The 12,832-nt window shown below is 56.7% G+C and overlaps 2 protein-coding genes and 1 long non-coding RNA gene across 4 annotated transcripts; 1 reads left to right on the forward strand and 2 right to left on the reverse strand.

Moving 5' to 3' along the window:
* The first annotated feature begins 603 nt into the window (after positions 1-603).
* Positions 604-4,028, forward strand: Guca2b (guanylate cyclase activator 2B (uroguanylin)). Its single transcript, XM_005410592.2, has 3 exons — positions 604-1,938; positions 2,943-3,129; positions 3,805-4,028. Exons 1-3 carry the CDS (start codon positions 1,732-1,734, stop codon positions 3,861-3,863), a joined length of 453 nt encoding a protein of 150 aa, XP_005410649.1. The 5' UTR covers positions 604-1,731; the 3' UTR covers positions 3,864-4,028.
* On the reverse strand, positions 1,945-3,992 carry LOC106147268. Its single transcript, XR_001232082.1, has 3 exons — positions 3,913-3,992; positions 2,201-2,293; positions 1,945-2,038 (listed from the first exon to the last, which is right to left on the reverse strand). It is a non-coding gene; the product is annotated as an uncharacterized LOC106147268 (long non-coding RNA).
* A 3,997-nt stretch (positions 4,029-8,025) lies between the features above and the next one.
* Guca2a (guanylate cyclase activator 2A (guanylin)) lies at positions 8,026-11,152 on the reverse strand. Of its 2 annotated transcripts, none has more exons than XM_013507783.1 (3): positions 10,849-11,152; positions 8,670-8,856; positions 8,026-8,292 (listed from the first exon to the last, which is right to left on the reverse strand). In XM_013507783.1, exons 1-3 carry the CDS (start codon positions 10,984-10,986, stop codon positions 8,228-8,230), a joined length of 390 nt encoding a protein of 129 aa, XP_013363237.1. In that variant the 5' UTR covers positions 10,987-11,152; the 3' UTR covers positions 8,026-8,227. The 2 variants fall into 2 exon arrangements, with proteins under 2 accessions (XP_013363237.1, XP_005410650.1); XM_005410593.2 differs by lacking the exon at positions 10,849-11,152 and adding an exon at positions 9,834-10,017.
* Positions 11,153-12,832: the final 1,680 nt, after the last annotated feature.

Consider the following 12,832-nt stretch of genomic DNA (forward strand, 5'->3'; position numbering starts at 1 on the left):
CCTGGGGAAGGCAGGAGGGAACCTGCAGGTCTCCCTGGCCGAGGCGCTGCAGCCAAGGACACGAGCGGTCTGGGGACAGGGAGAGGCGTGCGCTCCCTGGGAAAAGAGGAACATTTGTCCTTTCCTTACAACAGCCACTGTAAGGTTGTTCATTACGTTTTTCACTTTACTGGTGAAGAAACCGATCAGAGAAGCTAAGTAATGTGTCTAAGGTCGCAGAGCTCGTGAGTGCCGGAGTCTGTGTTAGAACACAGCACTTCCCGCTTCCAAGGCCTGTTGCTTTTTCTGAGAAAAGGTGAGAATTTTCTAAATAGAAACCCTGCTCATCCTGCCTACTCCCACAATAACAACAGACAGGGTACCTTATTGAGGCTCAGGGCGGCATCTGCAAAATGGGGACAACTGGTACACCGGTCCTGTAGGGCTAACTGGGATTTCACCCACACTACAGCAAAGTGCCCAGCACATCACATTCAAGAAACAAAAGCAACTGTTATCAGGTGATTATTCTCATTTTACAGGTGAGAAAGCCTGAAAGAGTCCGCTAGTACCTTCATACTCTAGAGAGCAAGGGCTGAAGTCTGGATGCAAAGCAAGACACAGTAAATTCCAAAGTTCACTGGAGCTTTTTTTTTTCCTCTTCAATCCAAGACAAAAAAGAGACAGATGTACATTTCAGGCACTGAGGAAAACAGGAGAAGACATCAGACGCTTAGGTAGGGCTGGTGTGATGGAACTCGGTGACTTCAGTCTTGGCCACCAAGTTAGAGCGGCAGGATGCACCGTGGGGGCCTCCACTCAGCGTCATGCATGGGGTGCCCACCAGAAGCCAGAGTGTGCCTGGCCCAGCTGCCTGGTCTGGCCATGATGACATCACCTGTAGAGACTTTGCCCTGTCTCTCTGACCCACCCTTCATCCTCTGCAGCCTATTATGCAGGGCCTCAGGGGCAGCTGTGAGGTTAACGGACCTGCTGCAGATGCTGCCCAGCAGGTGGCGGGAGCTCCAGCAGGGCACAGCTGCATCAGCCCTACGGCAGCCCTGCGCCTGGAGCGCTGTGTGCATGGGGGGACAAGAGAGCAAACAAAGGCTCGTTCCAGTTGGAGGCGACTTGTCTAAGATCACACACTCACAGCAGGACCGGGACCCTCTTTCTTCCACACTGACTGAGGTTACTGGCTCTTGGAAGACACGGACAGGGGACATGGGTCACACACAGTGGAGGGTGGACAGGCCCAGGTGGGAGATGACAGGCAGAGGCCTGGTAGAGGCATGGCTGGGAGGACAGCCCCCCACAGGTCTAGGGGTGCAAGTAGAGATGGTAGTCGCAAGGAGGTAGCCTTGGGGAGCCCTGACACCAGTCCTGTACCCTCACCCCTCTGTACTTGTGCATCCTCAGAAAGAATTTAGGGCTGACCTGGGCCAGTGACACCTGGCTGGAGACCCTGCTCTGCCACTAATGAGATCTGTGACCCAGAAAGGTCACTTTACTTCATGGGCCTCCCTTTCCCTGTCTGTAAAATGGTCTCCCTTTCCACACCCCAGGGCATGAAAGGGTAAAGAGAAGTGGTGACCAAGGCCTCCACAGAGAGCCCCGCACTGGGCAGGAACTTCTCATGTCCTCTGTGCTCCGGGCTTTGTGTCCCCATCAGCCCGGGCCCCTTCCTGGGAACCAGCTCTGGGCTTGTCAGAGAGCCAAGCTTCTGTCAACCCCACCCGAGCTGGCCAGTTAATGAGTGACCAGACCTCTGAAGCCTGGTCTATAAGGAGCTGCCAGCTGGGAAGCAGGTGGGAGCCAGGTGGACAGCGGCAGCAGGGACACAGAGGGGGCAAGATGGGCAGCAGGCCCCTGTTGGGATGCCTGTCAGGGTTGGCTGTGGTCCTGCTGCTGCTGCTGCTGCTGCTGCTGCCGCCGGGTACACAGTCAGTCTACATCAAGGTGAGTTCCTCAGCCTCGGCCTGACACCCAGCCACAGTCCAGGGTCCAGACAGCTGGTGCGCCGGAGCAGGCGGAATGTTGATAGTGACCATGATGGTGACTGCGAGAGAGATAAGAGCACACAGCTGTTTACTAGCACTGCTTTCCTCCAAGGCTGGTGCTGGTCCCAGGGCTCAGAACGTGGAGCATGACATGGGATGGAAGAGGAGCCCAAGGAAGGAGATCCCCGCCTTTTATGCTTCCGTATCCGAGTTATCCATACCTGGGGGGAGGAGTGGCCACGAGACAGTCTTCCTGGCAGGTAACTCTTGAGGACAGTGCAGGACAAGCCCAGGCGCCAGGACCAGGGGGCCTGCTGCAGGCAGAGATGTGGCATATTCAAAGGCCCAGAGAGCAGGTGGCAGGGCTGCAGGGTCCTTCCCGGGGCCGTGAGGTGGAAGCTATGCAGGCAGGGCTGGCTGCTGTGCGGTGGGGTGCGGCTGGCCTCTGCCGAATGTGCGGAGCTCTGGCATCTCATGCCTGATCAGGGAAAGGTCTTCCCAGAAGAATGAAGAGGTCCTGGGAGGGGGCTGAGAGAGCCAGCCCAGCCAGCCTAGGGTCGCAGTCATGTCACTGAGCCAGCTCCAGATGAGCACCTGGACGCCCTACAGGGGAGATCAGATGGTGGAGGACCTACGGCTCAGAGGGGAGGATCAGCGGCCAGTCAGGGCAGAGGTGGGATTTGAACCACAGTCTGCACATCTCTAACACCCAGGTCTTGTTTCACAGGGTCGCACAGCTTGCATGGACTCCTCCCCGGCTCCCAACAGCCTGGGGCAGGGTGTGTGCAAAGGGCCAGGAGATCAGACCCTGCTGGTCTGCCCCGGCTGCTCTTTCCAGCATGGCCGGGACTTTCCATGAGCACAGTGGAGGGTCCAGAGGATCTGTAGGGTTCGAGGACCCCAGGTCCCATGGCCGCCCTGCCCCTGTCCCGAGATTGAGCCCTTCTACCCTCCCTCCCACAGTACCGAGGCTACCAGGTCCAGCTGGAATCAGTGAAGAAGCTGAAGGCCCTGGAGGGACAGTGGATGCCCAGCCCCCGCCTGCAGGCCCAGAACCCCCAGCCCTCCGTGTGCAACCACCCAGCCCTGCCCCTGGACCTCCAGCCTGTGTGTGCCTCCCAGGACGCTGCCAGCATCCTGCCGTCCTTGAGTAAGTGCCCCAGCCCCAGCCCAAAGGTCGTTCTGCCTCTCCTGTCCCACCCCACTCAAGCTCCTTGCCGCCTGCTGCAGGAAGGAAGGATCCAGAATCCCAACCCGTGCCCTCCCCAGGAATGCCCTGGTTTGGACACAGAAAGTCAGGCCTGCAGAAAGCTCCCTTAACCAACCCCCCCGGGAGTCCCTCCCAGATTCCATAGACAGGAGGGCAGGAAGCCCAGAGAGCAGCCCTCCCGCCACTGCCAGTGAGTGTGCGAGCCCAGAGATGCTCACAGCTGGCGTCCGAGGGAATGAGCTGAAAGGCTTCCAAGGGGCGGAGACAGCTAGGCTGAAATCAGAGGGTATGGCAGAGCTGAACAGCGGAACACCCTCTGACCCTCCTCTGTGCTGGGCCCTTTGCCTGCATTCCCTCCTCGGGTCCTGGTCAGGATGATCTGCCCCTATAGCAGACAAGAGTCTGAACTCGGGCCCAGAGCAGAAGTACCTCGTCCAGGCACAGTGGGACTGGATCCAGTGCCCCTCGCTGTGCAGCCAAAGCTCCCTGCTGGGAGGATGGGCCAGGACTTGTCCTAGTTGGCCGCTTCCTGCAGCCTGACCAGTAGCTCCCATGCAACCACGGGCCTCCCAGGTTCAGCTTCAGGTTTGGCTGACTGACCTTCTCTCTACCCAGGGGCCATGGACAATGAGGAGTGCGAGCTGTGTGTGAACATCGCCTGTACCGGCTGCTGAGATGGTCGTGGCCCCCCAGCCCACTGCCCCTGCAGCCCTCCACTCCTACCCGTGCTCAGCGGAGAAGCCAGGCCACAGGGCCATCGCCACCTTCCCAGGGCCCTAGCGCTGGATCCAAGCAGAGTTCAGCCCACTGCTTCTGAATAAAGATTCTGCCCACACAGGGCCAAGTGTCTGTCTGTCCATCCTGAGGAGCGATGGGTGGAGGCACTGGGAAGCTGGAGGGGCAGACGGGAGAGGCTGGGCAGAAGATAACAGGCAGGAATTCCCCTGAGGTTCAAGTGCTGAGGCGCTGACTCATGAAACCCTGTTTCCACAGATAAGGGAGCCCAAGCTCACAGAGCAACCCAGACTCGGGGACACTCAGGCTGGACCCAAAGCCCCCTAGCTTTGCAGCCAGAGCTCCTATGCTCCTGATGGGAGAGGGAGAGGTGCGAAAAGGTGTAAGGGAAGGAAGACCAGGCCCCTGCAGGCTGTTAGGGACAGACTCTGTCCCCACCCTTTGCCTTTGTCCTCTCTCCCCGAGCTCCAGCTGGGAGACCTCCTCTCCCCCTCCCAGCCTTGTGGCGCTGGGGGAGATGAACAACAGCCAAGATTTACTCAGCACGTGCTCGACGGCAGGCACTGTTCTAAACACTTGGCACACGTAATTCCCAGTCCTCAGGACAGTCCGATGGAGCCGATATGATGCTTATTCCCTCTCCTTTCAAATAAGGAGTCAAGGAAGTGAGGGCCATCTGGCCGCGACTTCTGTCACCTGTTGATTGTGTCACGCCAGGGTTGACTGGGCCTATCTGGCTGGCTAGGCGGTATCCCCTTCCTCCCTCAGCGCGCCGTGTGCATCCCTCCTGAAGCTGCGCCCTTGGTCAAGGAGGACAAGCACCCCCGCCCCAGAGGAGGACCGGTCCTCCATCAAGGGTACACAAGTAGCTGCGCTCCCTGCTCGGACAAGCTCTCAAATAAGGCATCAATGCACAGAAAGAAATCCCCAGCCTGGGGTCACACACCTGCAAAGTGGCCAGGCAGGCTCTTCCCGACACATCCTGGCCAGGGTCCATAACCTGACTCCCTTGTTCCTTTCTTTCTGCCCCGTCTGCCCACAGCTGATGGCACCGAAGGCCAGGGGCAGCTGTCGCACCCTCACAGCAGCCTCCATGGCTTGAGCTCAAGCCAGGAGCTGTGTGAGCAACTCAGGGAGCAGGGCCTTTCCCCAGAGTGGGCCCCTCCTCAGCCCTGTCCTGAGAGCCGGGGAGGAGGAAAGCTGCTGCAAAGGGCCTGGCTTCCCCCCAGAGTCTCCAAGACGGCCGAGAATCCTGACTGCTGCCCGACCCGACTGCCAGCCCTGCTGCCTCCCAGAGCTCCAGCTTCTTCCTCTCCTTCCCCTGTGGCCAGGGCCCTGTGCAAGGGCTGCTGCCGCTCTCCAGGCCTCTACTTCCACCGCTGCCATCACTCAGGCCAGCCAGAGCTTCTCCATGGTCTTGCCTCCTATAGGCACTGTACCCAGAGGAACAGGAGGCACTGCCCTGACCCTGCTGTGGCTCCCCAGGCCACCCCTCAAGTTTAGCCTGTGCCCAGGCATCATCTGGACTCATCACTGCCCGTGAGATCCTCTGTGTTCCCACCTTCCTAGTGGAGACAACCCAGGGACCTGGCCAGTGGAGCTCCTCTGCCTCCCCGCTCCTTTTCCTTCATAAATCAAATTTACTTAATTTGGGTTTGGGGGGGTTGATTTTTTGGTTAGTTTATTGTTAACATAGAAATGGTACTGATTTGTTTTGTTTTGTTTTATCTTTTTGAGACAGGGTCTCACTATGCAGTTCAGGCTGGACTTGAGCTCACTTTGTAGCCCAGGCTGGTCTCGAACTCACAACTATCCTCCTGCCTCAGCCTTCCAAGTACTGGGATTACAGGCGTGCACCACCACATCCCGCCTGCTACTGATTTTTGTATGTTAATTTTTGTATCCTGCAACTTTACTGAATTCATCTGTTCTACCCTAAATTGTTTGGAATTCTTGAGGGCTTCTGTATGTAAGATCATGTCACCTGTGAAAAGAAGCAATTCATTTCTTCTCTTTTGAATTGGCTGCCTTTTAAAATTTACTTTCTTGTCTAATTACTCTGGCTAAGACTTCCAGAAATATGTTGAACAGAAATAGCAAGACATAATCTAAAGAAGAAGTTTTTGATGCTTTTGAGACTTTTCTTTTTTCTTAGTCTAAAGCTTTGTCACTTTTATCTGAAACCACACTGTTTTATTGCTCTTCCCTATTGTTTCCTAGACTCTGTTTCATTAATTTCTGCTCTCATCTTTATTATTTTCTTCCTTTAACTAACTCTGGGCTTTGTGTATTCATTTCCTAGTTCCTTGAGGTTTAATGTTAGGTTGTTTATTTGAAATCTTTCTTCTTTTCCTCTGTAGGCATTTATTGCTACAAACTTACCTCTTCGAACTGCTTTTGCTGCACCCCATTAAGTCTTGGGAGGCTACTTTCATTTTCATATGTCTAAAGATATCTTTCAATTTTCCTATAATTTCTTTGACTCACTGGCGAAGCTTTCAGAACTTTCCCGGCATCACCTCATTTAACCTTCCCCGCAGTGCACACAGTGGGCATTCTCATCACCCTCACTTGGCTGAACAGGAAACTAAGGAATTCCCCGCCGAGTCGCACAGCGGCAGCAGGCAGGGCCAGGAGCCACTGCCAGCACTGGCTCCAGAGTTCAAGCACTGGAGCGTTCTACCTGCCACTTGGCCCATCAACTCCCGCAGCAGACTGGGGAGGCGGGGTCTGTCGTCACCCCGTTTCCAGATGGCAAAACCAAGACTCAAAGAGGGACGCCTGGCTTGTGAATGGCATGTCAGCTTCAATCCATTCCTTTTTGCCTTCAGGCTCCACCCTGCCCACACTGAACTATCCTAGTTTCACCATGCATGGTCCCACCCTCCTGGAATTCCGGAAGTTTCCCTTCCTACCTCCATATTGATTTGGAAATCCAAAGCAAATCTCAGGAGCTAATGAAAACATGGTCCTTCTCCTCCTTCACAAACCCTTCCTGGTCTCAGCCAGAAGGGAATCTCCCTCTGAATCAATCCCAGAGCCCCTGGGAATCCTGCCTGGACCCCTTATAGGGTTTCTTCTGCATGGTGCTCTCCAAGGGCTTGGTTGTCTTCTCTTCCTTTTCCCCCTGGACCTTTACTAACTGGCCTTACTTCCACACCCCCTTCCCCATGCCTCTCTGAGTCATTCTCAACCTAACCCTAGTTTTTGGTTTGCTTTTATCACTGATTATGTTCCTGTTATGTTTCTCTCTGGTCTGAATTGGAGGCTTTAAATGTATTATCTCGCCCAGCCTGGAGACAGGCACTGTCAGTATCGAGTTTTACACAGAAGGAGGCTGAGGCACAGAGGGGGAAACTGATTTTTCTAGCATCACACAGCATGTGGACGACCTAGGGCAAGCGCCCAGGCCAGTGACCATGCAGTTCCGGCTTTCTCTTGCCCTCTCAACAGCCTCATCCAAGCACGGTGCAGGTTGACCTTGTGTCTGGGGTAGGCAGCTTTCCTCAGGCACAGAAGCCGTTACACAGCCCACCTGTACAAGGGGTGTGGGTGATCAACGTGCAGTGTTAGCACCCAGGGCCAGGCTGGAACACCAAGATGTTTTCCTGTTGAGGGCATTAGGAATGGTGTCTTGAGGAAAGGCCATGGAGCCTGAGTAGTTTATCCAGCCAGGAGCCTGGGCAGAGGGTCACAGAGTGGCGGGAGGGGATCAGAGGTACATCCCGGCTGGAATCACGGGGGAGGGCAGGAGGCAACTTGTGTGGTCAGAGGGAGTCAGACCCTGCGGTGGGAGTGCAGGGAGAATACCAAGACTTGGACAGTGACATGGTAGAGATCCAGTTCAGACAGGCTCCTGTGCACACTCTGGTGACCGTGGATGTGAAGCAAAAGTGGAGGTTCCACCCTGTCCAGGTGTGGCCTAGAGGTTCAGGCCCGCTCTGTACCAGTATGTGGTGTCAGCCCCGAGGGTGGGACATGGGTAGCTCGGTAGGAAGCATGCGCACTAACCCCCAGTTGTCCAGGCCAGGACTGGCAGCCGTGAAGCTGGCCAGTGGCCAGAGCGATGGCTGAAGGAAGGAACGCAAGCAACACCAGCGGTACTCGGAATCCGGTTTATTAGCTGAGGGTTGGCATGCACCTTGCAAAGCTCGGTCTCAGGCCTGGAAGCCCTCATCCCGCAGCCCCTCTCTGAGCTCCCTTGGGGCAGCGTAGGTTGAGCTGCTAGGAGTGGGAGGATCACGCGTTGCCCTTCCAGCAGAAGAAAGGGCTTCCCTGGGAGGAAGACAGCGGCTAGGCCGCCCTAGCATCCGGCGCAGGCGGCGTAGGCACAGATCTCACAAGTGCTCGGGTCCTGAGCGATGGCCTCTGGACGGGAGAGAGTCCCTGGTGACGCCAGCTTCCCCTTCCCTGAAGCCCCCTGCTCCCCTGAAGCCAGAGCTCGGGCATCCTCTACCCCACCCCCCAAGAACTGTCCTCTCTGACATGCTGGCCTTTTCTCTAAGCAAGGGTCTATGGACCACTCAAGCCAGCCACTCAGAGGGAAGCTCTGTCCAGAAAGGAGGTACAGCTAAGACCAGATGATGGCATGCAGAGCCACCTACCAACCATCCCCAAACACTTAGAACTCATGTAAATTGTTCTCTACATACACACCAATCAGAACTGAGCCTCTCCAAACTCCACCAATTAGAGCGCATCTCTTCCCAAGAGCTGCCAATCAGAGGATGTCCTGGCCCACTCACCAAGCCGGTGCAGGATGTCCTCTGCGTTGGGCTGGCTGCAGACAGGCCGGAGCTCCTCTGGAAATCCTGGGTGACTGCAGAGCGGTGGAGTCACAAACTTTCTGCGGCCCTGGACCTTGGGCTCTGGGACCTCCTGGAGGTCTTTGAGCTTCTTCACTGACTCCAGAGGAAAGGAGAAATCTCCATCCTGAGGGAAACAGCTAAGTATGAGGCCTGGCTCGTCCCAGCACGGCAGGCCCGGGGAGGGGACAGCCCCTGGGGATGGTGTGGGGTCCACAGCTGCCGCCTGCCCTCCTGGCTTTGCTGTGTGACACTGAGCGCATCCCTCGGGCACGCTGGAGGCCTCAGGTTCTGCATGCTGTCATAGCCGGAATGGAGAAAATGCATGTGGAGCTCCAGAGGCAGAGAGGCCGGGACCAGAACACCTCCTGCCGTGTGGCTGGCCCGGCCTTTTCCCCCTCCTAAGAGCACTGTGGCTGACTCTCTGCCTGCAGCATTTGCCTGGTTTCTGTTTGAGAAACAATAAAACCTGCAGGGCAGGCACGGTGGTGCAGGCCTGTAATCCCGGCACTCAGGAGGCTGAGGCAGACCATCCTGAGTTTGAGGCCAGCCTGGGCTACATACTGAGAACCTGTCCTTAAAAAACAACAAATAGCTTCCATGAGCCTCTCCTGGAGAGCGGAAGCCCTGCTGGGAGCCAGTCGGGCCTGTGGATGGTGTTGCCCAGTAGGCACAGGCGTTCCTCGGGACCTCCAGGATGTCCACGCGGTTCCGCCGCCCTGGACAGCGTGTGCGGCTGACCCTGGGACTGAGGAAGAGGGCCCCGGTTTGACTCCAGCTCCTTCACTTCCCAGCAGGGAGTCCCTGGCCCTTACAGAGCCTCTCTGAAGCTCAGTTTCCCTCTGTAAAGTGGGGCTGAGAACTCCCCCTTCCCAGGGGTCACAGGAAGGTGCTGGGGAGAAACTCTTCCTGGCAGGTGCGCCATCTCTCACCTCTCTCCTAGCTCGCTGGGTTCTTTCTCCTCCAGGGTTGAAGGGGAAAGAAAGTACGTGCCTGGCAGGACAGGATTTCCAGAGGAAGTGTGCCTCCATTCTGGCCCCAGAGACATGGTCTCTCAGGGGACAAGCCCCGGCACCCCTGGACTGGGTGGGGGAGGGGGCTTACCCGTACAGTGACCGCCCCAGCCAGAGCAGCCCAGGCACCAAGGCACAGTGCAGAGAGCAGGAAGGTGTTCATGGCATCAGAAGCCGGGAGACCAGACACTGGTTCTGGTGTCAGGAAAGAGCAGACCTTTTAAGGAGGTCAGAGTTACTGAATAACCTCCAGCCCTTGTCAGCGTCCCATCTGGTGCCTGTCAGACCACATCAGATAAGGGTCAGGGCAGCCCTGTGAGATAAGCAATCAGCCGCAGGCGGGCAGAGCCCAGGCCCCTCCCTGGGCACCCCTTTGACCCACAGTGGGGCTGGGTCTTGTGTTCCCTCTGGGTCACAGCCCCTGGGAAACCAGCACTGCCCATGAAGAGAGAGGTCCGGACCCAGACAGTGACTATGCCAGAGGGCAGTTAGGGTGAGGACCACAGAGCTGTGGGGCATGTGGAGCGTGGCGGGGCCACGTCACAGCAGGGATGGCCAGCTCAGGACGGCCTCCCCAAGGAGGCTGTGCCGCACTGACACCCAGACAATGAGGAGGGGCAGGATGGAAGGCCGTTCTGTGCAGAGGGTGCTGCATTTGGGACAGCCGGAGATGCGGGATGGGCCGGGGCTAGTCAGAGAAATGTAAGTCAGCCGGGGAAGGAGGAGGTTGGGACACAGGACTTCGAATGACTGTTGAGGCTGCAGGCCAAGGCTGTTCCTGGGCTGGGCAGCTATGATTTTAGGGAGGCACTCAGCTCTGTGCCCCCAGCCTGCTTTTGGCTTCCATCCACTGCCCCATTTTGACCAGTGTGTGATGTGGACAGGAGTCTTTCGCTCGCTGAGACTCGGTAAGACCCCTGTGTTCCCTGGGTGGAACCAATACTAATAGCTACCTGGTATTAGTGTTAAATGGGGCTTTAAGAGTGAGACCCAGTGCCTGACACACAGGAAGTGTTCGGCGAAAGGGCCATTCAGGTATGTTCTTGGCAACATGAGCTCCCGGTCTCCACCAGCCTCCTGGTGTCTGAGCCACAACCCCTCCTTACCCGGTGCTGGCCTCTCCATCCAGCCAGTCCTGCCCCCAGGGTCCTCCGATGGGATCTCACACCCCTCTGCGTAGGACTCTGTGCCCCCGCTTCAGTCCCGCTGAGACTGGCTGTGCCCCGCAGCATATGCCATTGCATAACCCATGATGAGTGAGCCCAGGAGGAAGGGCGGCTCTGGCCGCTCCATCTCTCTGCTCCACTAACCCACTGTGGGGCTGACTGCCTGGCCAGCTGGGCAGTGGGGCAGGAATGCCTGTGTGCCAGAGTCAATACTGAAGAAGGGACTGAATAGAGTAAAGCTTGGCAGGGTGGGAGGGGAGCTACAGAGGCAGGCAGGGCACTCCTGCCCTGGCTGGTGTGTGTGCGGACACCCAGGTGCATGCATATCCACTGAAGTGTGTGGTTGTGCACTTTTGTATATATGCTGAGGCGTGTCTGCGTATGTGTGCTGAGGTGTGTGTCCAGGGACCCAGGGATGGAGCTGGGATGGGGGCTGGGACACTCAGGATTCGGTGGCGGTGGCACTGGGATTGCACAGGGCTGGGTGGGCTGGGCAGGGTGGACATGAATGTGAAGGTCAGCGTAGGTGGGGGTCTGGACTGTAGTCAAGCTCGAGACTGACGCAGCCATTAGGGCAGGAGTGCAAGTTCGGGTTTGAATTGGGGTTTGGACTACAGTCAGAGCGTGAGAGGAACGGAGGCTGGGGAGAGGCTGCCAGGGGCAGGTTTGGAACTGAGAAACAGCTGGGACTGGCCCGAGGCGGGGACGATAGTGGACATGGAAGTAAGTTTGGGGTTAGGTCAACACTCCCTGTAGGGTTGAGACGAGCTGAGTATGCAGCTGAAGTTAGAGGTGTGGCGGGGTTGGGTTTATGGTCGGGGTTGGGTCTGGGAAGACGCGTGAAGTTAACTCGGCACGGGGACCTGATTCGGCTTTCGGGTCAGGGCTCAGCTGGGGTGTTGGGGGCTGGAGGAGCCCTTTTCTCTGACCCGCTGTAGCTCTTCAGTCTTTCCCCTCCTAAGGGGTGGCAGCGTTGGGGGGTTTTGATTCCTGATGTTTCTTCCTCCCACAGCCTCCTGCCGGGGCCTGCCTGGTGTAAGGCAGGGGTGGAGAGGGTGGGACCGTGGGAGTGACGGCACTCCGCCCCGCGGGAACGAGGAAGTGGCTCCCAAGCCTTGGCCCTTTGGGACGTACCCTACCCAGCCCCATTCTGACGTCTGCCCTGGGAAATGGGAACCAATCCTTCTTCCTCAGCCCCAGCTTCTCTGCCCAGCCTGGTCCTACCTGAGTTCAAATGCTCTCTTCCTCTACAGAGGTCATTACCTCAAAAACCTGTATAGAAACTGCTGGACCTCGGGGGCCTCTCAGAACCACAAGCTTCCCAGGCCCCAGGCCCACACTCCGAATTCTGAGGCTTGGTCCCCAGAACCTCACACTCTACATCTTTCCTGCATGAGTGCGAGGGTAGATCTGGACTTGTGAGGTTCCCCCCACCAAAGCCCACCTCTTCTGGCAAATTCTTGCACCTCTCTGGCTCTCCAGGCCGTGCAGTCTCTACTACTTACCTCCCCGCTAAACCCACCAGGAGCCGCCCCAAACTCCAGAGGAAAAGCATGCTGCCTTGCTTGGCATTCAGGGTCATCCTGATCAGGTTGATCATTCAACCAGGATCCCAAAGGATTCTCCAGAAGGTGACCAGGAAGTAGGGACCAAACCTGGAGGCCACAGCCGAGGCTGGACTAGAATCCAACACCATCATTTAAAAGCTGTCAGGCCTTACTGAGTCTCAATTTTTGCATCTGGTAATTGGAGATGAAGCCAGTTCTAATGCAAATTTTAGATTTCCTAGAACTTTCCAACCAACCCTGGGAGCCTGGAGACTCTAATGCTGATCTGTGTGACCTTGGAAAGGGTGTGGCTCACATTTCATAGCCTCACCTTTTAAAACTTGTAAATTTTAGAGGTGTAAACAACCTCTAGTTCC

Source organism: Chinchilla lanigera, unplaced genomic scaffold (genome assembly GCF_000276665.1).
Source record: "Chinchilla lanigera isolate Chin_1 unplaced genomic scaffold, ChiLan1.0 scaffold00136, whole genome shotgun sequence".
In the NCBI taxonomy this organism is placed as follows: domain Eukaryota; kingdom Metazoa; phylum Chordata; class Mammalia; order Rodentia; family Chinchillidae; genus Chinchilla; species Chinchilla lanigera.

What these genes read in the sequence shown, in the direction of transcription:
- Guca2b (XM_005410592.2), top strand. Translation starts at nt 1,732, where the DNA reads ATGAGTGACCAGACCTCTGAAGCCTGGTCTATAAGGAGCTGCCAGCTG. An exon ending in CACAGTCAGTCTACATCAAG is followed by an intron (nt 1,939 to 2,942) that starts GTGAGTTCCTCA and finishes TCCCTCCCACAG; the next exon opens with TACCGAGGCTACCAGGTCCA. An exon ending in CAGCATCCTGCCGTCCTTGA is followed by an intron (nt 3,130 to 3,804) that starts GTAAGTGCCCCA and finishes CTCTCTACCCAG; the next exon opens with GGGCCATGGACAATGAGGAG.
- Guca2a (XM_013507783.1), bottom strand. Translation starts at nt 10,986, where the DNA reads ATGCAATGGCATATGCTGCGGGGCACAGCCAGTCTCAGCGGGACTGAA. An exon ending in GATGGAGAGGCCAGCACCGG is followed by an intron (nt 8,857 to 10,848) that starts GTAAGGAGGGGT and finishes TGTTTCCCTCAG; the next exon opens with GATGGAGATTTCTCCTTTCC. An exon ending in GGACATCCTGCACCGGCTTG is followed by an intron (nt 8,293 to 8,669) that starts GTGAGTGGGCCA and finishes TCTCCCGTCCAG; the next exon opens with AGGCCATCGCTCAGGACCCG.